This window comes from Neoarius graeffei, chromosome 1, assembly GCF_027579695.1.
Source record: "Neoarius graeffei isolate fNeoGra1 chromosome 1, fNeoGra1.pri, whole genome shotgun sequence".
In the NCBI taxonomy this organism is placed as follows: domain Eukaryota; kingdom Metazoa; phylum Chordata; class Actinopteri; order Siluriformes; family Ariidae; genus Neoarius; species Neoarius graeffei.
The window spans coordinates 40,364,132-40,391,615 of NC_083569.1; the positions used below are offsets into that span (position 1 = coordinate 40,364,132).

At 42.4% G+C, this 27,484-nt stretch overlaps 1 protein-coding gene and 1 long non-coding RNA gene across 2 annotated transcripts; both read right to left on the reverse strand.

Annotated features, from left to right (window-relative positions):
* Window positions 1–3,305: 3,305 nt before the first annotated feature.
* On the reverse strand, window positions 3,306–17,575 carry LOC132884880 (DNA-dependent protein kinase catalytic subunit-like). The gene is made up of 11 exons (XM_060918911.1): window positions 17,481–17,575; window positions 13,569–13,671; window positions 13,234–13,399; window positions 12,776–12,944; window positions 12,500–12,674; window positions 8,414–8,555; window positions 8,097–8,304; window positions 7,949–8,016; window positions 5,850–6,070; window positions 5,629–5,719; window positions 3,306–3,449 (listed from the first exon to the last, which is right to left on the reverse strand). Exons 2-11 carry the CDS (start codon window positions 13,598–13,600, stop codon window positions 3,306–3,308), a joined length of 1,416 nt encoding a protein of 471 aa, XP_060774894.1. The 5' UTR covers window positions 13,601–13,671; window positions 17,481–17,575.
* Window positions 17,576–26,148: 8,573 nt separating this feature from the next.
* LOC132887451 (uncharacterized) lies at window positions 26,149–26,672 on the reverse strand. Its single transcript, XR_009654828.1, has 3 exons — window positions 26,605–26,672; window positions 26,375–26,425; window positions 26,149–26,209 (listed from the first exon to the last, which is right to left on the reverse strand). It is a non-coding gene; the product is annotated as an uncharacterized LOC132887451 (long non-coding RNA).
* Window positions 26,673–27,484: the final 812 nt, after the last annotated feature.

Consider the following 27,484-nt stretch of genomic DNA (forward strand, 5'->3'; position numbering starts at 1 on the left):
CTCTTCTCCACAAAGAAGAATCCTGCTGATGCTGGTGAAGTGGACGGGTGTATATACCCCTGCTTGAGGGCCTCCTGTATGTACTCTTCCATAGCAGCTTGCTTGTTCTGGGACAGAGGGTAAATGTGGCTGCATGGGGAAGTACCAGGCAGGAGGTCTCATCTCATCTCATTATCTCTAGCCGCTTTATCCTTCTACAGGGTCGCAGGCAAGCTGAAGCCTATCCCAGCTGACTACGGGCGAAAGGCGGGGTACACCCTGGACAAGTCGCCAGGTCATCGCAGGGCTGACACATAGACAGACAACCATTCACACTCACATTCACACCTACAGTCAATTTAGAGTCACCAGTTAACCTAACCTGCATGTCTTTGGACTGTGGGGGAAACCGGAGCACCCGGAGGAAACCCACGCGGACACGGGGAGAACATGCAAACTCCACACAGAAAGGCCCTCGCCGGCCCCGGGGCTCGAACCCAGGACCTTCTTGCTGTGAGGCGACAGCGCTAACCACTACACCACCGTGCCGCCCAGGCAGGAGGTCAATGGCACAGTTGTATGGATAATGTGGGGGTAGGCCGCATGCTTTGCCCTTGCTAAAGACCTCCCCTAGGTCCAGGTAGCACATGGGGATCCCTTCCAGGGAGTCAGAGTGAGGATTCTCTATGGAGGTGGAGGAAAGATTTAACTGAGGACATCAGAGTCAGTTCTGAAAACATGTCGGGGGCCACTGGAGAATCTCCTTGCTCTGCCAGGAGATGAGTGGGTCATGGAGCTGTAGCCATGGATAGCCCAGGATGATGTCATGATGCTTGGTAGCAGTGATGAGGAGTAAGATTTGTTGAGAGTGAAGAGCTCCCACTTGAATATGCACAGGAGCAGTCCAGGAGGCAACGAGGCCCTCCCCTATGGGGCCTCCATCGATGGACCGGATGCTAAGTGGGCTCTGCAGTGAGTCTGTGGGCAAATTGAACTTCTGGATGACCAAGCTGGCGATTAAGTTTCTCTCTGCCCCTGAGTCGATAAACCCAGACAGCACATGGGTAGAGGAAGACAGTTTCAGTAATACTGGAAGCTTGAAAGATCAAGCTCTCAGTGATCTCATGGGACTCATCGAATCAGCCTTGGTCTCCTTGGAGCTGGTGCATGGCAGGCGGACTGGACACTGGATGATAGGGTGACTGGAGCTCCCTCAATAGAAGCACAAGCCCTGCTTCTTTCTCCGAGCTCATTCGGAGCGTTTCAAGCAAGCATAAGAAACTTCCATTTCTGCTGGTTCATGATCAAACACATGCTTGAATAACTCCAGAAAGCTGTTGTAGGAGGTGGTGTGTTTGCCTCCGCTCCTCCACACTGCGCTGGCCCATTGTAGCGCTTTGCCAGTTAAAAGTGAAAGAAATCTGGCAATCTTGCGTTCATCTGAGATGTGTGGGAGCAAGGAGAAGTACATGGAGCACTGAATCAGAAACCCCTTGCAGCTGAGTGCATCCCTGGCATACTTCTCAGGGTGTGGAAGTGGGAGCGCAGGACTCGAAGGAGCTTCAGGGCATGTTAGGAGGGCCTGTGGCATCAAAGTAGCGAGCTGAGCCATCTTGGTGTTGAGATCAGTGAGCATTTTCTGATGCTCTCCTAAGAGGCACCCTTGAGTGATCAAAATAGCCTGCCGCGCCTCCTCTGCTGCATCCATATGTGGTGACGTATCCTGTCAGTACAGTAAACAAAACAGTCAAGGGCGAATATGTAGCCTTTATATCAAGTGTTACAGATGATTGCAAAAGTTTGCACCCCTTTTACTTCAAAACCAATATATTTGAAACAAATTTGGTTTTACAGATGTTTCTATCTGCCAATTTTTTTTTTTTTAATTATGCCCCCCTGTTTCAGAGCAAGGGTTATACTGGTTTACCTCTGTCCATCCATCCATATCTCCGTCAGTCCAAAACACCCTTTTTCTCAGTAACCACAAATCATAGCCACTTGGTACCAAACTTCAGCTTGGGGTTCTATACCGTGTATACCATTTTCAAGTTTGTCCCACATTGACGTCCTGTTTATCGATTGAATGCATTTATAAAACCTATAGGGTGGATTTACAAAATTCTCTCAGCAACTACAAATCATATCTGCTTGATATTTAGTACTGTGCTTCAGCTTGGGGTTCTATACTGTGTAAACCATTTATGTCTGTTGCACATCGACTTCCTGTTTACCGACTGAACGTATTTATGAAACAGTGGATTTTGACATCATTTCAAGAAGCACTGGCCACTCAGCGGTGTGTATGACTGGTAATTACTAACACTGGCCACTAGGCGGTGTGTATGACTGGTAATTATTAACACTGGCCACTAGGCGGTGTGTATGACTGGTAATTCCTAACACTGGCCACTAAGCGGCGTGTATGACTGGTAATTCCTAACACTGGCCACTAGGCGGCGTGTATGACTGGTAATTACGAACACTGGCCACTAGGCGGCGTGTATGACTGGTAATTACGAACACTGGCCACTAGGCGGCGTGTATGACTGGTAATTACTAACACTGACCACTAGGCGGCGTGTATGACTGGTAATTATTAACACTGGCCACTAGGTGGCGTGTATGACTGGTAATGACTAACACTGGCCACTAGGAAGCGTGTATGACTGGTAATTACTAACACTGACCACTAGGCGGTGTGTATGACTGGTGGTACAAAAGAAAAATCTTCAGATAATAGCTTTTGATTTTGGACCCGGAAGTCAATTTTGCTTACAAGTGACGTCACACTTAACAGCTCTCATAGAATCATCTACCAGGTAGTTGTCAAAATAATTTTCTCGCTTTGTGATTGGTCGATAGTCTTTCTTGTTCACTTTCCCATCTTCTAAGTTGTTCTTCTTCTGTTAAAATTCGTTTTCTTTTTCCTTTGTTCTCCTCTGCCATCATTTCCAGATGTATAATTCCATATACTTTTAAACTGGAAGTTGTTATACACACACTGAGACAAACCACAAAAAAAAAATCGACTCGATGGGTTTACCATTTTTTCTTAGGTATGGTGCTCCGCTGGGAGCTCCGCTATGTAGGTGGCTGCAACGCATCTAAACGCTGCCTCGTTATTGGATTTACGGCCTGAATTTGTGTACAAGTTTAAAGTTGACCGGAAAGTTCAGTTGTAGTAGAAGTCTGGGATGTGAAGTATCTGATGCTGTGATTTCAACTAAAAATGAAATTACTTTTGCAGACAAAATGTAAACAGCTAAATTCAGTTTACTGAAACACTATCCTAAGTGCCTATAGAAAGTGCTGTCATGGCATCTGGCCTACCTCGTTATAACTGAGGGGTTGGCTCCCTCTAGCTTCTTGCGAGCAAAGTCGATCTTTTGGAGCGGGTACCAGTTGATCTCTTTGGTATCAACGCTCTCAGTCCAGGTGCCTCCTCTCTTAAGCTGCTTTACTGCAAAGGTCTAAGGAGAACAATTTGAGAAACATGAGAGAAACATCTGAACCTGGAAAGTTTGGTAGTCAGAGATGAACTAAGGACAATTTAGGACACAACTGTTGGCATTTTCATCATTCATTAACTCACATTTTTATTCCCTGAAATGAAACGTGCATTGGACATTCACAAGCATACAACTAAAATTCAGACCAGTTAGTTGATCATCAGTTGTTGGAGTGTTAAATACAACGGATCGTAGTGATATAAAATGAGTCCAATGTAAAGACAAAAGCATTTCTGAGGGTCAGTTATTTACCGTGTCTGTGCGACTGGCCTTCCTGTAGTAAAATGACATCACACAGTAGTGTGTGTGTGTGTGTGTGTGTGTGTGTGTGTGTGTATAGATAGATAGATAGATAGATAGATAGATAGATAGATAGATAGATAGATAGATAGATAGATAGAACAAGTAAAGCCACAGAAACATGAAATAAAGTGAGTTGGAGGATTAGTAGGATTATATCAATGTACAACCCCGATTCCAAAAAAGTTGGGACAAAGTACAAATTGTAAATAAAAACGGAATGCAATAATTTACAAATCTCAAAAACTGATATTGTATTCACAATAGAACATAACATATCAAATGTCGAAAGTGAGACATTTTGAAATTTCATGCCAAATATTGGCTCATTTGAAATTTCATGACAGCAACACATCTCAAAAAAGTTGGGACAGGGGCAATAAGAGGCTGGAAAAGTTAAAGGTACAAAAAAGGAACAGCTGGAGGACCAAATTGCAACTCATCCGGTCAATTGGCAATAGGTCATTAACATGACTGGGTATAAAAAGAGCATCTTGGAGTGGCAGCGGCTCTCAGAAGTAAAGATGGGAAGAGGATCACCAATCCCCCTAATTCTGCGCCAACAAATAGTGGAGCAATATCAGAAAGGAGTTCGACAGTGTAAAATTGCAAAGAGTTTGAAGATATCATCATCTACAGTGCATAATATCAAAAGATTCAGAGAATCTGGAAGAATCTCTGTGCGTAAGGGTCAAGGCCGGAAAACCATACTGGGTGCCCGTGATCTTCGGGCCCTTAGACGGCACTGCATCACATACAGGCATGCTTCTGTATTGGAAATCACAAAATGGGCTCAGGAATATTTCCAGAGAACATTATCTGTGAACACAATTCACCGTGCCATCTGCCGTTGCCAGCTAAAACTCTATAGTTCAAAGAAGAAGCCGTATCTAAACATGATCCAGAAGCGCAGACGTCTTCTCTGGCCCAAGGCTCATTTAAAATGGACTGTGGCAAAGTGGAAAACTGTTCTGTGGTCAGACGAATCAAAATTTGAAGTTCTTTATGGAAATCAGGGACGCCGTGTCATTTGGACTAAAGAGCAGAAGGACGACCCAAGTTGTTATCAGCGCTCAGTTCAGAAGCCTGCATCTCTGATGGTATGGGGTTGCATTAGTGCGTGTGGCATGGGCAGCTTACACATCTGGAAAGACACCATCAATGCTGAAAGGTATATCCAGGTTCTAGAGCAACATATGCTCCCATCCAGACGACGTCTCTTTCAGGGAAGATCTTGCATTTTCCAACATGACAATGCCAAACCACATACTGCATCAATTACAGCATCATGGCTGTGTAGAAGAAGGGTCCGGGTACTGAACTGGCCAGCCTGCAGTCCAGATCTTTCACCCATAGAAAACATTTGGCGCATCATAAAACGGAAGATACAACAAAAAAGACCTAAGACAGTTGAGCAACTAGAATCCTACATTAGACAAGAATGGGTTAACATTCCTATCCCTAAACTTGAGCAACTTGTCTCCTCAGTCCCCAGACGTTTACAGACTGTTGTAAAGAGAAAAGGGGATGTCTCACAGTGGTAAACATGGCCTTGTCCCAACTTTTTTGAGATGTGTTGTTGTCATGAAATTTAAAATCACCTAATTTTTCTCTTTAAATGACACATTTTCTCAGTTTAAACATTTGATATGTTATCTATGTTCTATTCTGAATAAAATATGGAATTTTGAAACTTCCACATCATTGCATTCCATTTTTATTTACAATTTGTACTTTGTCCCAACTTTTTTGGAATCGGGGTTGTATATTAATTAAACTAAATGCAGCACTAATGAACGCCATTTACAGTCAGTCAAAGTCATGAAGAGAGAGCATCCACCGTTATGTTTTTCTGCTCTTTATCAGTCATTTTGCTGGCCGGTAAGTCTTTCAGCGTGCAGGTATTTTCCATCCACTCGATCAGCCCAATTCTGCAGACAAAAAAAAAAACCCAAGATTTTACCAGTGGACTGATGTGAGCAGACAACCATCCAGCAGACTACAAAAGAGGACTGCCCAAATCTCAAACACCAGATTCTTTGCCAGAAACCGATCCTGTACCTGCTGGTTATTGGAACAACCTGGTAGGTACGGAGCATCAGGCTGCGTTGTGAGCAGGCTGTGCCCTGACTGAGAATGATGTTCATGACACCAAAGAGCTGCTTGAGATGCTGCTCTTGACACACGTCCTCTCCTCCCTTCACCAGGATCGGATGGTCCCTTTCATCGTTTCCTCGCATGATGAGACGTTTCCGACGGCGAACAGAAGTCATAACCTTCACCTACAGTCACACGTATAGCAGAGCGAAAAGAAACGTTGCTTAATCGCCTCATTCTCACGTCAAGCGCACCCTGTCAAAATATGCCAAAAGATGAGTACCAGTGGATAAATCAGAGCCAGCTGGTATAAACCATGACTGGCAAAGGTTTTTTCATCTCCCTGCCATCAAGAAAAATATTTACAAAGAGAAGCAAATCCTTCAACAAACAACAATGAAGAAATGAGCGGTTAAAGAGAATACGACGAGAGGCGCCAAGCCTGAAAACTCCAGAGAAATTCCTGATTGTATTTCTAAATAAATTCAGAAGTGAGTATGGAAGAGTTTGCTTAAGAATCTCATTTTATCTTTTCTGCTCGCATTCGAGTTAGCTTCTTCATGAAAGCGTTTGATTTTCTTACAGATGAACCAACTTCCTTATTCCACACGGAAAACCCAGATTGGGTAGCAAGCAAACAACGCAGACATAATGCAGTAAAAAACCCAACAAGGAGCGACATGCGTGATAAAACCTGAAAGAACAGAAAAGATTAAGAGCAGAGAGAGCTGGAGCTTTGTTTCTGTTATCAGAGGAACACAGTCCTGTGCAAAATGTCACCATGGAGCCAGAGTGTAGTAATGACCCAACAGTTCGAGTGTTCCACCTACACACACACACTGAACTTTACAACAGCTGCATGCATGTGAAACGGAAATAAATCGACTAAGGAAAGAAAAACTATTTTGGATAAAATTGTTACTGTCCGTTACACACTGATCAACCTGTGTGACTCAGTTGTGCCTTTTGAATCGAGAATAAATGAAGAGGGAACTGAACATTAACTGTTTATTGAAATTATTGCAAGGGTAATTTATAGTTACTGTATGACTCGCTACAACTGGAACGTGCCGATTCCGTTAGTGTTTGTAATGATTGTTCCATCCACTATTAGATCAAATTAAAATCTTACAACATTGTTTGAAAGTCTACAGCAAGATATTTTGCTGTTTTACAAAGAACACTTCAGATATTGTTTTAACAATAATAAGCATCACTGTATAAATGATAGTGTGCAAACAGCTGTGTAATTAGATGTCCTTGGGGTTGTTGAGACATGGAGGGATGGAATACCATCTATCCCACAGTTCAGGTCGGAGTCCTTTGAGAGGAAATGCTTTGGCTTTTGCAACATTCTGTTCCCAAAAGCTGATGTCGGGAAAAAGTCTTTACACAAAGGAGGCTTTCTTGCTTTTGTAGTTTTTTTTTTTTTTTTAAACTGGTCTTCCGTGTTGGGACTCTTCGGGAAAAAGAAGGTATATTCCAACATTTAGCTAATGCTAGGCCACAAATCTGCACCGTCACTCCAGTCGTTTTGAGGAATTTTGTATGGCTCATAACGGTCAATAAACCCTAATTTCCGCGTATATGTATCCTTCGCTTCTTTCTGACTTAGATTGTCCAAGTAATCCAGTAGTAGAGCTTTTTTTAGCTGCAGTTTTCTTCGGACAACAGCAACAGACATTGGACATCTTCGCTTAGCTTCAGCATGTGAACAGTATGGAAACAAAGTTCAGTTGTCCCCCAGGTCTAGGGTAGCCACAGTTGCTAACGTAAATGTGACGTCAGTGCAAGGGGTCTGTAATATACATGGTCGGCCTACGCTATCGATTTAAGGATGCACTGCAGCAGCCAATAGTTAAAATGTCCTGATCATCAATACATAAAAAAGGCACAGATCCCAAGCCTTGTAAACAGTGCTCTTGGAAAAGGCTCCGGATCCACTGTGACCCTCCCCCCCCCATTTAACAGTATTGCAGGAGAAAAAGTTAAAGAGAAAAATGAGATAAAATACCATTACATCAGTCAAGAGTATAAGAGGATCATCATCTGCAAGTACATACCCTCTCATCGAACCCTGTAATCTCCACATGGTATTCAGGCAGAGGCTTGGATCTTCCATCGTACTGTCCTAAAGTGAGGAGGAAAATTTGCTTGATGAACTTTCTGAAACAATGTTTCATTTGAGGAGGCTGATGGTTTTCTCCTAACCTGGAACCTCCAGCTCGTTCCGGAGTGTGTCTGCGCTGAAGTTACTGAGCCAGGGTGAGTACTCCTTCAGATTCCCTGGCTCTTTCTGGAAGCCTCTCATGAGCGACACCAGCTCATCCACTCTCCTAAGATAATCCTCATCTTTACGCTTCTCGTATACCTTCGAGCCACCTGGGCCAAAAAGCTTCTCCACTTCTTTGGAAAATGTCTTTTAGAAACACAGACTAAGAAAGAAAATACAGGCTTTACAATGTACAGTTGATTACTCACTGAAATAACGGAACGGGAAGATAGTTTCAGGCGTTACAACTAAGAACCTGGCGGAATTTTTGCCGGAAGGCTACAATTCCTGGGGCTTTAGAGTTGCAGAGTGAGGTGCTCATTTCTTCATACAGTGTCCTCATCATTTTCTTGTCCATCTTGGGCTTCTCCAACTGACTCAACCTCATCCCAACAATCCTGCCAATGTTGACAGTACAGCAGTGTACACAGGATACATGTTAATGTAAGGATTCTGCATCATACAGTGTATAAATTGTGATGCAAATTTATGACGATTCGAATCAATGAAATAAAAAATTGATCACAATCAGGCTGCGTAATCTTAGTTTTTCCAAGCTGCAATTACATTAGACAGCAGAGGGCGCAATAACAGCCAATAGCAGGAATGCATGTGACTTCAACCTAGGCAGGAGTAACACAGCTCTAAAATAGGAGGGCGCTGTCGGGCGACTGATTGTATAAATAGATTTAACAAGAAACCAAAGCTATTTTACAGACTGCTGAAAGATAAAGAATAGAGAAAAATGGAGGTAGTAGAATCCCTATTTGTTATTACTGTAGGAGCTATTTGTTAGTTTTGTAAAGTTTAGTTTTTGTTTATAGGTTTCTTGCTGAAAATTTAATTTATGAGTAATTTTGTTTGTTTGATTACCTTAAGTGTTTGCTTTATTTAGATTAGATATTTGTTAATTATTTGTTTAGTATCTTTAGATTTGTATGGTTTGTATTTTGGTTAATTTTTGGTAATTGGTTAACACTGTGGATATTTGAGGTCATTTGAGTAGGTAGGCACATTGAGGACCAGTATGCACCTGGGTGGGCCTATGGTTTTTTACCAGCGCAAGAGAGGTAGCAGCAGCCATGGTTTTCTGTGTTCTATTGTTCGTTTTATTATTTTGAAATAAATCACGACAAAACGCAACACTATGGAATGGACCACATCCCCATGGTGCATCAGTGGTCTTTTGGTTAGGTTTTATTTTGTTTTTCTGGACAAATGGCCACTACAATTACATTCATTTTTAATAAAAGGAATATTTTAGTTAACAGGCTATTAAATTTTACTCCTTTACAAATATGGGTAAAATAATTATTGTTAAGAAAATTAAACAGTTTAACAAAACTAAGTTGATAAAGAATAGGAAAAAATATTTCGCTTTTTTTTTTCAAAACTATTGTGGGAAAATTGAATCGGGAACCCAGTATCATGACTGGATCAAATCGTGAATTGTTACATGCCTAGCTAAGCAAATTAAGAATATTATAATGCTAATAAAACGTTTAGTGACCATACAGTACATCCATTATCCAGAACCGCTTGTCCTGTACAGGGTCGTGGGCGAGCTGGAGCCCATCCCAGCTGACTATGGGTGAGAGGCGGGGTACACCCTGGACAAATTGCCAGATCATCGCAGGGCTGACACAGAGACAACCATTCACACTCACACCTATGGTCAATTTAGAGCCACCAGTTACCCTAACCTGCATGTTTTTGGACTGTGGGGGAAACTGGAGGAAACCCACGCAGACACGGGGAGAACATGCAAACTCCACACAGAAAGGCCCCCGTCAGCTACTGGGCTTGAACCCAGAACCTTCTTGTTGTGAGGCGACAGCACCAACCACTACACCACCGTGCCGCCCTGTACAGTACATTATGGTAGATATTACACTGAATATTTGAAGAGGTTTTGAATAGTTCCCCTTCATTAACATATTTAAAAAACACCACATATTCTGAGTCAATAAAGACAAATAAAATGATCACCCAAGTTAAGACTGACTTATCTCTGTTTCTTCACACTTGTGAAATGGTAATGAGCTCAAATTATAAATGATATTTTTAAAGCGAGCTCTGCCATCATGCTGTGCATCATTTACAGATCAGAACTCCAACCAGTGATGGACTGTTTGGCTGTGCTTTAATAAACAAATGAAAAATAAAAAAAAAAATGACTTGGTGTCAAGTCATAAAGAAAGTGAGGAAGAAATGCTTCTGGAGAATACATTTATATGACAAATATCAATTACAGCAAAAGAAATGTAAAATGGATTTAGTCCAAAGCGCATTTCAGGGTTGGTGAGCTGCTGAAGAGCATCAACAAACTCTTGAAAACCTCCTCCTCTATCCAGCTTTGCCTTTAGCCTGGAACAGACACACACACACACACACATACATACACACACACACACACACACACGATCACAATGTTTTTCTTCATTACTTATTTACATGCTAAGAATGGTCACTTAAAAAAAAAATTTTCAGCATACTTCTGGACAAACTCCTGGTTCGCATGACCGATAGCAGGCTCTTCAAACAGAAAGCCTTCCCTGCTCATCATGAAGGAGTAGATGAGTGCTTGTGGCTAACACTCTGCAATCTCCTTTACCACATGCTGCACTGCCTCTGGCTTGTCCAACTGACCGATCCAGCCAATCAGCTGCCAGCAAGGCACGCTCACCACCTACCCAAACAACGTTGGAAGCACAGAATTGTATGGACCGTGTTTGTATGCTGTAGCATTATAATTGTTAACTGGCTACTCTAAACGGTCCAGAGATGTGAATGGTTGTTTGGGAAAGCTGCGACATGCGTAGCAAGCCAGTGGTAGATGACGTGTGCTCAGGATGGACACAGACAAGCCAAATGGCCCAAGGGCATCAGGGTGCGCGAGTTTGCATGTTCAATTCCAGGTGCTCCGGTTTCCTCCCACAGTCCAAAAGACATGCGGATTAGGTTACCTGGCTACTCTACATTGCTGGGTTTCAGTCACGTGACTTTCTCAGCAGTTTTACAGGAACTGAAATAGCTGGTGGTCTAAATGGCTGCCGTAGTGTAAACAACGAGCAATAAGTTATCAGAATACGCTCGTAATCTAGAAGCCACTGCTTGCTTTAGATATATTCAGAAGATTGCCATGTGCAATGGAATCGACCCCTACAGTCTGGGAAAGAAGGATTTGTCATACGATCTCAAACTACCCTTCAGTCGAGTTCCCCGACATCTCATCTGGTGTTGCAGACGTCCTTCTACCCCGCAAAACAGATGAAAGCGTGGAAGAGTATGGAGGCTTACAACTTTTTTGCATGTGGCTGGGTAAAGGACCTCGGTATCAAGTCGCTGCCCAATGAATCCTGCATTGTTTTTGCCCATCTAAGTATGTTTTAAGCTTTTCATTTGTGTCTTTACAACGAAGCGCTGCAAGTTGAAGTGTAAACAAACAGTTGGCTTGATTCTCACTCGTGTTGGCTCTCATCTCTCAGGCAAATCATTCACAAAGATCATCAGAAACCCCTTTAAAGACCTGGATCTTAGTTAAACAGGACGGAGAAGTGATCACGGCGCATTGTAACTGTATGGCTGGGGAAGAATTTTATCACAACCTTCATGCATCTGGGCTTTGTGAGGAGTAAACAAAGAAACAGCTGGGGACTTTAGCGCTTCGTGACATTACATACATACAAAAAAAAAGGTCAAATGACACATAGCAAGAAAAGTACTTGGAAAACACGAAGGACAGCTGAGAGGGAGATACAAACATTTCACTAAGTGATCACTGCAAACTCGAGCATGCTTCAACTCGGCTCCCTTCGATTTCAGCGAGAGGTTCAAAAGCTGCCTTTCTCGACATCTTTTTGTGAAATCCTGTGTTAGTTCACCCTTTATTAGTTCACGGGGAACCCTGAAGAAACTTTGATCAATTTTACGGTTTAATAAATTCGAACAACCTAAAACAACACAAGCGTAAGGCATTTTTCACGCAAGCAATGCACCTTCTCTGTACAAACGCTGTCAACTGAGCTTTGGTAGACCACCAGCTAAAGTTCTGAATAACTAATGAGGCGGATATGACGTCACAGGAAACCATAGGTGTGATTGTGGGCGTGAACAGTTTTGTCTCGGTGTTAACCCTGCGATAGATTGGCGACCTTCCCAGGACGCACCCCGCCTCTCGCAACTAAGGTACCCAAATCTGTTCCAGCAAGACCATGCTCCTGTGCACACATTTTTTGCACACGAATGTACCGATCTATTCATGCAGGGAAAACCTCAAATGCAAAAGATTCACATTTTAAATCATTTCAGCAAAACATAACACCAAAAGCTACCTGATCACTGGAAGGTGCCCTGGAAAGTTCTAGAACTCTGTGCTCTCTCTTCTCCGACGATCTCCAGAGCAGAGGGACTGCGGTGCACAGCGCTGGCCAAAAGGTCAAAGGTGGTGCCCAGTAGGATCCTCTGGTCTCTGAACAGCTTGCTAGTGGAAGCTTCACTCTGCTCCTCAAACTCCTCTACGCAACACGGATACATAAATCAGAATTAAGAGCTGGCTTTGTCATTCACTATTTTAAATATATTTCTGGACTGCAGAAATGAAAAGAACAGCTTCTACCAAGCAGTGGGACAGTCTTGAGCAGGGAGCGGATCTGCTCAGCGGGCCCCTGGCTCTTCCGCTGGCTGAAACGGCTGAAGCTGTGCACCCAGCGCTGTAGCCAACCTTTCTCAGCCTTCGCCTCCCTGTGAAGTTCTTTCAACAGCTTTGTTGCCACGGAGAAGTTGTTCTGGTGGGATAATCATGCGAGGGATTAAAAAAGCAAAATATCTGTAGAGATCCATTAAATTCAATATTCTATGGTCCACATGATCAGTTTTGGTGGAAATATTGTTTTCAGCTTTTCTAGTTTTACTGCATATAGATGAAAACATGCACGTGTAAAGTGAGATATTGTCAGGCCGTAATGTACACCAGGAAAATTCCTTACAGTGTCACACTGACACCAGGGGCGTCCGGTATAAATACGCTTGCAAGGATTTGCTAACATGCTGAATGATTTCATGATTAGGAAGTACCTGTTTCCAGGCGCTATCTGCCATGTTCAGTTTCATACTAAACTTGCAGTCCTTCACCAGTGCTCCCAACTCTTCTGCTGTACTGTCCTGCTCAGCTCCATCCACCTCCATACTGTTAGCAGGAGACGAGCACAGCTTCTCCCAGATCTCATCCAGAAAGAAACCCCTGGGACATGAGAGGACGCACATCAGATAACACACAAACGCCTACATGAAGGCAAGGTTGTTACCTGAACTGCACATTCCATTAACTTTTTGCACAGACCTGATCATTTATCAAGAGACAAATCTATAGCCATGGTACAAAACATGCATGCAAAGCTCAGATGACTCACCGGGATGTAATGATGTCATCCCATGCGTTCATGGGGTCAGTTTTAGCATCAGGGTAGCGACTGGTCCACCTCTTGATCAGACTTTTCAAAGAACCCACTGAGCCTGGTACAGAGGAGAACAAGGTTACAGGAGCCGTCATGTGGAAGCGATAGCCATTCGAATCAACCTTAGAGAGACGGCCTTTCCATTTCATAAAAATCGGTGAATTAAGTTCCCTCTGAAATTTGGTCATTGTAATATGTTTATTTCTGTAATAACTCACAAACTATCAGGCCATTCTGTGGCTGGGAAGTTATTTAATTTGAGGGGATTTCCGAGCAAATAACGCGCATGAAATCATTCGTGTCGTGCAGTCAAGCAGACAGAGGAAGTCCGTGTGCGCATGCGCAGATTTACCCTGATCTTGCCGCTAAATGAACAGCTGATCACACCGAGGTGCTCGCTGACTGCCAATATTTATTAGTTTAGTCCTGCATTTCCTTTCCTCGCAACATCTTTTCTTCTCGCTTTCCGTTCCTGTCGTCGGTCTTTCACATTTCATTCGCGTCCTACATTTTTCTCTCCCATTTCAAATTTGTATCCCACAATGCCTTGCGTGAACGGGGAAAGCCCAACACGCGATGCAGGACGTATCTTGAATTGGGTCACGGTGAAGCAGGAAAAAGTAGCGGAAAATAGTCGGGACAGTATAATAGTGAGTAACTTGCCGCTGTTGTTGCCTGACGAAGGTGTTTAAAAAAAAAAAAAAAAATGATTTTGATGATGGTAATGGTTTGAGACAGTGATGCATGCTGTTGATGAGGATAGGGATACTGATGGTGGTGATGTTTCCGATTATGTTTATGATGATTATTAGTGATGATTTACATAACAATGGTGATAATTATGAAGACAATGATGAATCCATCAATAAAGTTAGTTATTTCATTTTCTTTTTGATTACGTAGTAACGAACAATATATTGTAGTGGCAATTATTTTTTTGTGTACATTACCTAATACACAGTTATTTGGTGACCTGAAAAGGCAATCAATTACATACTGCAGACTTGGCTTTGACAATAGATGGGAGTGACGGCAATCACAGCCAACTAACTTTATCCCAATCACCACAAGGTATAAAACATGTTGGTGATGGTAATGATGGGTGTATGCTTATTTACATACACGATTTTCTTTCAGCGAACCAGCAACCAGTTACTTTCTCTTTTGGATGAAACGAAGCCCAAAGATTCCAGCCTGCAGAAACTGTCTAAAAATACAGCCAGATGGCCGATCACTGGAGTTAATGCTGTCTCAACATACTGTATTACATGCATTATTCATTTTGATAACCGTGTAATAAGGACCTGAGACCTTCGTGCAAAACGTACACTTCTTAAAATTGTTGATCCTTTACGAACAAACTCTAGAAAACTCTAATGGTCTTCCTAGTTTCATAACAGTTGCTTAACATTAGCATGTTGATCATGCTGCTGCTGAGTGTTTTAAATATTTCTTCAATTGCACTTTTTTTTTTAAACAAAATCTCTATCGTCTTTTCAAAGTCAAAGCTCTAATCCTCAGAGCTACATGCGCTGCATTCGAACGAGGAGTATGTTCGCAGGAGTTTTTAATCCCACTGGGTTTTGGGTTTTATACTGGGCAGCGTATTCATTGGATTATATTTTGTTTTCAATATGATATTTTTCCAATTTTTTTTTTTTGTATTCTTGTCTCAGCAATGGTGAAATCAAATTTGTAAATAAAATCACTGCCCTGACTCTACTCATCAGGCCAGAGCTATTCTCTTTCTGTGTGTGTTTTGTACAACATAAGGAAACAGTATAGCAAATATAACATTCAAGAAATAAAAACAAGAGAGGCTGGCTATGATAAGAAAATTCTACAACCCAGAAACAGACGGGAGCGCCGCTTTTAGGCAGTGCCTAAAGCTATATATTATTTTAATAGAGCAATTAATGAATTTAGGCCAAATGGCCCTAAATTCTCCACTGTTTTTTCCTGCTTCACCATGACCCAATTCAAGATACTACGTCATGCATCACATGGTGGGCTTTCCCCCTTCGCGCAAGGCATTGTGGGATACAAATTTGAAACCGGAGAGAAAAATGGAGGATGTGAATGAAACGTGAAGGACCAACTACAGTAACGGAAAGCGAGAAAAGACATTATGTTGCAAAGGAAAGGAAACGCAGGACCAAACGAATAGATATCGGCGGTCAGCAAGCACCTCGGTGTGATCAGCTGTTCATTTATGGCCCTTTTCCACTACCCTTTTTCAGCTCACTTCAGCTCGCTTCAGCCCGACACGGCTCGCGTTTCGACTACCAAAAACCAGCACGACTCAGCTCGCTTCAGCCCTGCTTAGCCCCTAAAACTCGCACGGTTTTGGAGTGGGGCTGAAGCGAGCCAAACCGTGCCGAGTGAGGCTGGGGGCGTGAGCAGACACTCCCCTGTGCACTGATTGGTGAGGAGGAGTGTCTTCACATGCCCACACACGCCCCGCGAGCGCGCTGGGATCTGTAAACACCGCAAACCCGGAAGGAGAAGAATTATGAATTACGAGAATTTCTGAAGCCTTATGCGCCTCACCTCATCTATACGCTCATGCCAGTATCTGTTGGCGTTGTCGGTGACAACAAGCCACAGCACCAAGACCAGCAACACTAACGACTCCATGTCCTCCATGTTTATTGTTTACTATTCGGGTCGTGAGACTACCGCTTAAAAGCTCACTGATGTCACTGTTTGCGCTGCTTAACGACATCACCTGACGTCCACCCACTTTCGCTAACTCCACCCAATGTGTCCACCCACTTCCAGCCAGCACGGTTCAGTGTGGTTGTAGTCGAAATGCAACTCCAACAGCCCCGCTCAGCCCGACTCAGCCGCGTTTGTAGTGGAAAAGCGGCAATAGCGACAGAATGATGGAACCGTCACTGCACGGTCAAGGTAAAGCTGTAGATGGCAGTAATGCAACACTGGATACCAACTGCTGTAACCCCCCCCCCCCCCAAAAAAGGTGAGGGTAAACCTGCACATGCGCACACAGACTTCCTCCGTCTGCTTGACTGCGCAAAGCGAGTGATTTCACGTACATTATTTGCTTGGGAATCCCTTCAAATTAAATAACTTACCAGACACAGAATGGCCTGTTATTTTTTGTGAGATATTACAGAAATAAACATGCATCACAATGACCAAATTTCAGAGGGAACTAAATTTCACCGACTTTATGAAATCGAAAGGCTGAATAGCTTTAATATATGATTTTTGTTGGCCACACTAAAAAAAAAAATCTTTCAGCTAAACCTCTGTGTCCATCGAACGCATACATGCTTACTTGAATCCACCATGATAAAATTGCTGAGGTCATAGTTTATGATCTTCCAAGTCTGCTCTTTTCTACGGGTGATTTAATTCTTGGAAATGTGTAAATCCCAGAAATTTAAAAAAAAAAAATTTTATATATATATATATATAAAAATAAATAAAATTTATTTTGAATTCCTTCGTTCTTGATTTAAACCAACATCCTGCAACACTAACTACATGTTGGTACTAATCCTTTAGCCATAATTTGCCAAGCACCTGTTATTTTCCCCTAAACGGCCTATAAAAGGCAGATGTGATGCTGACACTTTAAATCATGAATCTCAGTCGTGTGTTTTGCCAAAACAAAGACCGGGCACTACAAAATCTTTACTTCTGTGTAACTATACTCCAGAGATACATGGTTGTCCTTTATCCTTTATAAATATTTCTAATAAAAACACGAAATGGTTTTCATAATAAACCATGATAAAAGGATATTACGACATGTCTATTGTCCTTGATATTTACTGTTACATGGCCTTCATTTTACTGAGGAGAAGGGGGGAGAAAACAAAAAACTACACAGTTACTCACAGCTTCAGATTTTGGAGGCACAGGGGGTGGCGGTAGATTGATCTCAACGCTGAGGAAGGCAGCACTTGTAGAACTCGCACTGGGGTATGGCAGGCCAGACAGGCAGCTGGAGCCGTTAACGTTTCCTCGGACATCCTCGTTGCGCTCGTGCACAGGACTGTGCGTCTGGGTGTGGTCCAACCACAGTTCCTCGTACGGGTTGCGCGGTGGACACGCGGGCACAGTCACGTTGATGTGCTCACCTTCCTGCATCTGCAACTCCAAGGGCAAGCACGTGCTGAAGCGGCCGCGGCACTGGAACGGCAGGCTCACACTCTCGTTAGTGCAGTGGTTCATACAGACGACATTTCAAAGTATTTTGTGTCACTCGGTCGAGATACGTGACAAGTCTGCACCGCGCATTTATTACGTTTGCATGCCGCTTTACAAGTTTGAAATAAATGTAATAGTTTCTTTTAAGTAATCGCCTGTGCATTTATACTAAATTATCCACCTCAGGATCAGCAAAGAATTGACGAATAATAACCTCGACTTTGTCTCTCTTATTTACTGATATTTACTTTGCCTTCGGCGAATAATTGCCAAATTACTGAACATTTATAGACGGAGTTTTGGTTATCATCGCAGTTTCTTTTACGCTTTCAGAAACCCAATGATAAAACGTGTGAGAAGTCACTAATAAATTAAAATGTTGCTATCGTTGACGAATCGCTGTGGTGTAAGTGGAATAACACACGCTAGACCGTGGAAGGCGGTGGGGGGGCGTGCGTGACGCTTATAGAATAATTTTGGAAACTTGTCTGTCGTGTGTTATTCCTTAACCTTATTAATCTGAATACATTAAATTAAATAGTTTTTAAAAGTATCATGTATAAATTTGATCACTATACATTTAAAGTATAGAAAAACAATGTTATACAATAAACAGTAAATATATGGGGGGAAAAAAGACCACGACAATATCAGATAAAAGAATAAATAAGAAGTTATAAAGGTGATCCGCACTGCACCTCATGTATAAAAGGGGTGAAATACTGACCACAAAAAAAAAAAAAAATCCTGGAGACTCAGGGTTAAATACTTACCACCACACAAAAATACTTACCATGCATTTGATGATAATGATATACAAGAGGTGTTGAGGAAAAAAGCCTACTCAAAAAAACCCAGAAGAATTCCCAGAGGAACTGGGATGGGCCTCTGATAAAGCCACCTCAGACTCATCAAGATGAGCAACGCTGCCTTCTACGAGGAGGAGCTTTTTTGTTTTCCTCTTCTTCATCCCTCCTCCTTTTCCCCTGGTGAGGGACAGGAATACAGTCTACGGGGAGAAACCCTACGGGGACCATAGTGGGGTTCCCTGAAGGAAACAGGGTCATCAAAGGGGCTGGGATCCAGATGGGAGTTGGGTTCCAGAAGGGTGTCAGGTTCCGCAAAGGGGTCAAGATACTGCAGGGGGGCAGGATACTAACAGGTGTGGGGTTCGTCAAAGGGGTTGAAATACTGCAGGGGGGCGGGTTCCTCAAAGGGGCCGGGGTATCGCAGGAGGGCGGGTTGCTAACAGGGATGGGGGCAAAGCAGGGGGATGGGTTCCACAGAGGGGTCAGGATGCTAAGAGGGATGGGGGCAGAGCAGGGGGTTGGGTTCCACAAAGGGGCTGGGGTATCACAGGAGGGCAGGTTACGAAGAGGGATGGGGGCAGAGCAGGGAGTTGGGTTCCACAAAGGGGCTGGGGTATCACAGGAGGGTGGGTTGCTAAGAGAGATGGAGGTAGAGCAGGGGGGTGGGTTCCATAAAGGGGGTGGGCATCTCAAATGAGAGGGGTTCAAGGAAGGAGACAGGGCCCTCAAAGGAGAGGGGTTCCCCAAAGGGGACAGGGTCTCTAAAGGGGGCAGGGCCCTCAAAGGAGATGGGGTACCTAAAGGGGGCAGGGCGCTCAAAGGAGATGGGCTACCTAAAGGGGGCAGGGCGCTCAAAGGAGATGGGCTACCTAAAGGGGGCAGGGCCCTCAAAGGAGAGGGGCTACCTAAAGGGGGCAGGGTCTCTAAAGGTGGCAGGGCCCTCAAAAATGCCTCAAACCCATCATCATCATCCTCCTCTTCTTCCTGATGAGGTGTGGGATCTTGATCCTCTTCATGTCTCTCCTCGCTGGCAGGAAACATCCTTCCTGTGTACAAGAGAGATGAGATGTGCAGATGTGCCTCACTGTCTTCGTCAAATGAATCAGAAACCTCTCTTTTTATAACACAGCTTCTGTTTTGTACAGCAGGAAATCCTCAGTCTAAACAAACTGGGGCGAGTTTCCCAAAAGCATCGTAGCACAAAGATCGCCGTTAAATGGCAGTGCGAGCATCATCATGAACACTCTCTCCTAATTAAGATGCTCTTAGCTTTAAGAGGCTTTTGGGAAACCCAGCACAGTTCTTTACACCAAACGTATTTACACTCACACACAGTTTTCTTTCCTATTAGCTGTACAGCAGTTTGCTGAAACACACCAATGAACAACTCAATAATAAACTCGCACACATTTCATCTTATTGAAAGCATTTTATCTGTTTTCAACCTTATTATTTTCCAGAGTGTCTATTTACTATTTTACAGCCCAACGAAGGGACAAATAAAACCCTGAACCCTGGAAAACAATAATTTAGTGACATTAACTTTGCTAACTAGCCGACTTGCTAACCTTAGCTTCGCTAACATTCCTCTTCAGAGTAAATATTTTACTTTTAGTAAACTAAGTAACTACAGGACTTTTCTAACAAACTGGTGAACACACACTAAAGTTAGGTTACAGAAATTATTATACATCTTAAACTATTAGCCGAATGGGTCATTTCTGCTCACACTGCCATTTCTGGGATAGTTTGCACTTTAGCGACAGTAACCTGTGTGTGTGTGTGTGTGTGTGTGTGTGTGTTATGGTCATATGTTAAAAAAAATAATGAAGAAACGTTTTTGTACTTATTTTGGCGATTTGAAGCCTTTTGTGTGGTTTTCTCTCGTGTTCTTCTGATATAAGAGCGAGATCCTCTCGAGATCGCCTCAATAAATATGGCGGAGTTTTGTCGCTAAAGTGCAGCTGTCCCCGTTTAATGGCGACATTTCTAAGCGCGTCTGTCTGTTTCTAACAATCATAAAATCGTCTGTAACTGTTGTAGTTATAATATTCACACAGCAAAATGTGTTCATGCTGACAGCTAGCTAGCTTAGCCAACTGATCTAACGTTTCTGACTAGCCGCTAACTTTAAGCTAATTATCATGGATGTAAACCGATTAGCCAAACAATAAGGAACAGGTCGCTTTCATCAAAACGCTGTTAACTCTATTCCCGATGGCGTTTCCGTTTATTTAGTGCTATTTTAACCCCCTTTTCTGTAATAACGCGGCGTTTAAAACACTTGCTGCCGGACCGAAAGCGAGAAAACCGGCTAACTCACCGTCGCAGGGCTCGGTCAGTCCGCTCCATTCGCGCGGTGGCAGCGCCTCCATCTGCAGCAGCAGGTCTTCGAACAAGAAGTTCATCGCTGGCGATGCAGGAGTTAATTCTCGAGCTGGTGCTGGAATCAATCCAGGTGTGTCGTGGGAATCAATGCAGTGGTGCAGCAGGAGGAATCGCAGAGTCGCTCGTGGATGCCGAAACTCAGCCGTTGAACAAATGAAGGATTTTGAAATTAAACATTCCAAAGCGCCACCTGATTGGCTGCTGAAGGCTTTTTGTTTCACCGCGTTGCTTGGTGACGAAGCGAGTTTGTTTTGCTCCGCCCCCATTAGTCCGAGTCCAATAATGAGGCCCTGATCAGGAAAAGGAGCGCAGAATTTACTGAGATTCATTTCAAATGCTTATCATTTCATTTTCACTCAGACTTCAGATGAGGATCTTCCAGGGATTCATTTTTCAAAATGTTGTCTTCACACTTTCATAATATATTTCATGAATAGAATAATGCCACAACAAATGTTTTAATGAGTCTGATTTATTACTTTGACACAGTTACTAACACACCAAAGATAAATCCATCATGATAGATAGATAGATAGATAGATAGATAGATAGATAGATAGATAGATAGATAGATAGAGCACTGATCTCCTCCACGCCACATATTACAATAACCTGGATCCACATACACATCCGGATTTGCATCAAAATCTAATCAATTGCTCCTTGGCCCATGGCTCACCTGTCCTTAAAATTTAATCAAAATCTGCTCACTACTTTTTGAGTTACGTTGGGAACAGGCAAACAAACGGAAGCCAATGGCTGTCGTTTCTCTTTACTTCTCTGAGCGCTTCTTGACATAATATGGATTACTACAGTTGTGGAATAGGGCTATTTACTGGATTTTTATTATTTACTGTTTGATTTTAAACGCATTAAGAAGGCAATAAACTGCACTAATTACCTTTTGACGAGGCACCTGTCCTGTTAATTGAAAAGCATTCATGAAGCTGGTTAAGATCATGCCGACAGTGTGTAAAGCACCATCAAGGGAAACGCTGGCTACTTTGAAAAATCTAAAATCTGAAGCATATTTTTGTTTTGTACACTTGTTTGTTTACCACATAATTCCATATATATTCCAGATGTTATTTCATAGCTTTGATGTCTTCAGTATTGTTCTACATTGTAGAAAATAGTCCAAATACAGAAAAACGTAGGAATGAGTCCAAACTTCTGACTGGTTGTGTGTGTGACAAAATCAAGGGATGGGAATCTTCATCAGCAACACGATACGATACGCATCTCGATGCACTGCCAACGATTCGATACATTAACGATTCATGAAATTACCAATGGTAAGATGCGATACGATTTTCCAACCTACTGCGATACTGGGGCGGCACGGTGGTGTAGTGGTTAGCGCTGTCGCCTCACAGCAAGAAGGTCCTGGGTTCGAGCCCCGGGGCCGGCGAGGGCCTTTCTGTGTGGAGTTTGCATGTTCTCCCCGTGTCCGCGTGGGTTTCCTCCGGGTGCTCCGGTTTCCCCCACAGTCCAAAGACATGCAGGTTAGGTTAACTGGTGATTCTAAATTGACCGTAGGTATGAATGTGAGTGTGAATGGTTGTCTGTGTCTATGTGTCAGCCCTGTGATGACCTGGCGACTTGTCCAGGGTGTACCCCACCTTTCGCCCGTAGTCAGCTGGGATAGGCTCCAGCTTGTCTGCGACCCTGTAGAAGGATAAAGCGGCTAGAGATAATGAGATGAGATGAGATGAGATGAGACTGCGATACTGTACGATTTCATTTTAACACAATGCGATGCAGGGCGGCACGGTGGTGTAGTGGTTAGCGCTGTCGCCTCACAGCAAGAAGGTCCTGGGTTCGAGCCCCGGGGCCGGCGAGGGCCTTTCTGTGTGGAGTTTGCATGTTCTCCCCGTGTCCGCGTGGGTTTCCTCCGGGTGCTCCGGTTTCCCCCACAGTCCAAAGACATGCAGGTTAGGTTAACTGGTGACTCTAAATTGAGCGTAGGTGTGAATGTGAGTGTGAATGGTTGTCTGTGTCTATGTGTCAGCCCTGTGATGACCTGGCGACTTGTCCAGGGTGTACCCCGCCTTTCGCCCGTAGTCAGCTGGGATAGGCTCCAGCTTGCCTGCGACCCTGTAGAAGAGGATAAAGCGGCTAGAGATAATGAGATGAGATGAGACAATGCGATGCAGTGAGATTCGATACGATGCGATGCAGAAGAAAATTATACCATGGAATGCATGGAATGCAACCTGGATTTCTCAAGTACTGGCACTTAAAGCATTACCACTGGCTGTGCCTTTTATTTAAAAAAAAAAACAGGAATTACACAATTTCAAAATTCAGACCTGAATAATGAACAGTTAACTTTCTGCCACATTTTTATGTTAGCCTAAGCAGCTCACGCTGCGTTAAGTTTTTGAAAGAGGTTTAATAAAGAATTAGATTTATACTAATAATAAAAAGAAAAAAACCATGAGATTTTAGGATAGTGGATCCCATCCAATATAATAACTAGTAAATTAACAAAAAATTAACCTGTTGACATATTCTATCTTCCTCAAAAAGATTGAAAATACTTTAGAAAACCAGTAACAAGGCAGTAACAAGGCTCCTGGATTCAAGCAAGTAAAAAGGCAGTAACACAGCTCCTGGATTCAAACATTTAAATTAAGGTGTTTCTTTTTCGAGTTTTTTTTTTAAGGAATATCAACTGATCGACATGATCAGGGTGTAGGAGACTTCGTTGGGCAGTAACAATATCCCCTGCAGTACTAAAGACACGCTCAGAAGATACACTAGTTGCTGGTATGGACAAGTAGTTCTTAGCCAAAGCTGAAAGGAGTGGTAGGTCTATCTGCCCTTTCCACCACTGCAACACATTGCCCTCCAAATCAAGACAATCTCTCTCTCTGTATTTGATAATTTCAGTCTTGGCTTGCTCCAGTATGGTCTTCGTTGGAGGTCTGGAAGTGATGAACTCTCCAAAGAGCTGGCCCAATGCTGTTTTTTTGGGAGCGGGTGAGGCATCATCATCTATGGAAGACATAAAATGAGATTATTAGTGCTGACAAATAAGAGCGGTCAACACAACACACACACACAGTGTCTAAAAAAGCCAAAACTTTTCCAAACTATTGATTTAAAGCCAACCAGTGAATGTACATACATGTCAACCTATAGAGGGATATTACTGACATCACCCGAAGCTGGAAATAAACAGACCCTGCGCCATATTGGAAGACCAACAAACTCGTGATTGGGGGAAATAACGGCAGCGGTATGTGAACCCACGAGAATAAAGTGGAGTGGCAAACAACTTAAACAAACAAATCTGAGCTGTTTTATTTATGATTTATTGGCCCAACAGTAGACTTGAAAGAAACCTGTGTGAGACTTGGCAAAAAACTGTGGATATAATGGATAAGTCTGTGCATGATCTGTGGACATGGCAGATTATTTCAAAAACCTGAAGCCTGCTGAAAGGAAGTGATATGTTGAGAAACTGACTCTGACTGATGGTTTTGTCCCTTGGCTGCGTTTATTACAGCCAGCCACTGACACATTTAGTGTGTCTAATGACTAGGGTGTTTTCGTTAGAATTTCATGCACTTGGTTCATCAAACAACCTACAATGGTAAACTTTTGTGCTGTGTTAGGGTGTTCTAACAAAGCTGATGGGAAAAGAAGTCTTTCTACAGAATACCAGCTGTGATTGAGACACAAGGGGAGCAAACCAAGGAGCTTTCTGCCAGGAGACAGAGAGAGCATTTAGCTGCTTTATGCAGAGCTGATCTGAATACTTCAAACAGTACAGACAGAATATGTTCAGACCATTTTGTTACTGGTAAGTCACTAGGCTAGAGTGTTGTAGAAGATTTTTTAAAAATGTTTACTGAATAAAAACATCCTTAATTTTATCACATTTATGTTATATATTTCATTTCTTTCTTTTGTTTTAAATTTTCCTCCCTCCATCCCTCTTTGGATTTTAAATATAGGCCTCGTTTTTCCCCATGTCCAAATAATTCAAAGATATATAAATAAAAACATAAGTAGTAAATTAAAAATAAATTATGAAATAAAAAAATCCATAACAGCATGAATACAGATTGCAATAGTGGTCAAGTGCTATAATTTTTTTAACATGATAGTGGAGAATTTCATTTAATCTGCTCTGATTATTATATGAAATACAAATGAACAAATTCTGAACAGGTCTTTTCATAATCATTGTTTGAAACAGAATTAAAAGTCCATATAATTAACAGACTTTATTTGAAGAATGGAACAACTGTTAATGTAGTAATGTATGTACTTGAGGTCTTCCAATATGGCGCCCTAACAAAATCTCGCGGTACGGTGACATCACGCGATAGCCCTCTCGGAATGTCCGTATTTTATACGGATTTGATTCAATAAACGTAGCATACGGGCGTATAAATAAAGTTATACGGATTCTTTAAAAAAACTTCAATATTTATTTAGAGCTATAATCAATTCCCACGATGATAAAAGAGCGCATAACATTTACAAACGTACTGTACACCACAGACAGCCAGTAAAGAGTCTTATGAAATCGCGCGTTATCTTGTGGTAGCGAGACTTCGTTCCACTTTTGATCATGCGCACACCGCATTGCGAGAATCCCGCCAACCGTGAAGTCATAGACATATAAACATAGACGCCGCCTTCGGCGTAGAATCATACGTCATCCTCGCCGCCATATTGGATTTGGCAAAATGGAGATTCTGGTAGTTTATTTCCTTGTAATTTTAATGTGTATACCAAGTAGTTAAATCTTATTTTTTCTACAGTCATATTTTGTAGCTTAAAATATTTATTCTCATATGTCTATTTTGCATAAGTATTTAAGGCATATTTGCACATTTGCATAGTGCATTTTTACATGCGTATTTTGCACAGAAGCATTGCATTTTAACTGTTAATAATTGCTGTGTGTTTTCTATTTTCAAAGGTTTTTCACCTAAAGAGAAAATTAAAGACAAAGCTACTGTAAAGAATTTAACCTTCAAGTGAATAAATTTGCAGTTTATGTTGAAGTTTATTTTGAAATTCTATTTAAAATGTGTGCATGTGACAAAGACTTCTTCATAAAATGACCATCAAGATGGAGAGCACTTTACAAGACTTGCAATATTGGGTGCAGTGTTTTTTAAAATCTATACTCCTTCTTCTTCTCTTCTTCTTCCTTCTTTTCTTGTTCTCGTCACCGAACAGCATCTTGACGGCTTCCTGTAAGAGAAGTGCACAAGGTCAGAAACGACTCCTGAACGTTTTTGATCTCTGTGTAAACTGTGATGTGACGAAACGTTTCAATAGAAATCGAATACAAAATATAGTTGTGTGTCTCAGAACTGAATTTCAGCAGACGTCCAGTTTTTATTAAAAGATCCTCACCGGCTTGAGACCAGCTTCCCTCGCCTTCAGGATCGCGTCCATTTCATCCACCTACACACAGAGAGAGAGTAGGAAAGAGGGATTGGTGGGTGGGGTTTTGTTTCCACATAGCCAAAGTTAATTCATCATTTCAATATCAGACACTTTTAAGAATCAGAGATGAAACACTCTGTAAATTGCTTGAGTGTGTGTGTTGGTGCAGTGTGTGTGTGTATTGTGTGTGCGCTCACTTTGGCATACAGGAGCTCAGGATCGCTGATCATATTCATGATTTCATAATTGTTCTGGTTCCCTGCAAGCATCCAGGTGATCTTATTTGCCAAGTTCGGGTGGATTTTCTCAACAAGAGGCAACAAGTGATCATCTGCAGACAGACAGAGAGAGTGAGGTGTGATAGAACAGAAATCGAGTGAATGGTCCCAGCCATCCAATCATGCAACATGGGCGGGGTTCAGGCGCCAGACTCTTTCTATTCTTGATTATTGAGGAATAAAAGCAAGACGAGTTGAAAGCAGGTGCTTGGAGAAGTTTTCGATCTCGACAAGGAAACACATCGCAAACCATAATGGGGGAGAAAAAAAAGGTACCCTATGGGTCCATGTGGCTACTGTTTATAAATAAAATAGTTTTCTGATCCCATGTCCATACAGTAAATATAGCATATATACACATTATCAATTCTACTCGCCTCATCTCTTGCAAGCATCACCAAGCTGCGAGCAGCATCAGGGCTTGGAGTGTTTTGGTTACCATGTTTTGTTGAGTGTATTTTGTTCTAAACGCAGTGCTGTGAACTTGATCTATTTTCAAAATAGTATGAAAGCACTTGTTCATGAATTGTCTTTGAAGCTAAAAAAGTTAATGTAAAGCCATATATACTGTGTGTATATATAATATTCAAATTTTCATAACCTTTCTGACCCATCTTTACCAAGGATGCCAGTACTTCTGAATCTGACTGCATGCACATAGTATAATTGATACCGATAATGTTTTTTTCACTGAAATGAATGAGCTGTGATGTGTTTTCGTGTTAAGGACTGCGCACCTTACACACAACACACACACCTCAGGACTGCGCACCTTACGCACAGCACACACACCTCAGGA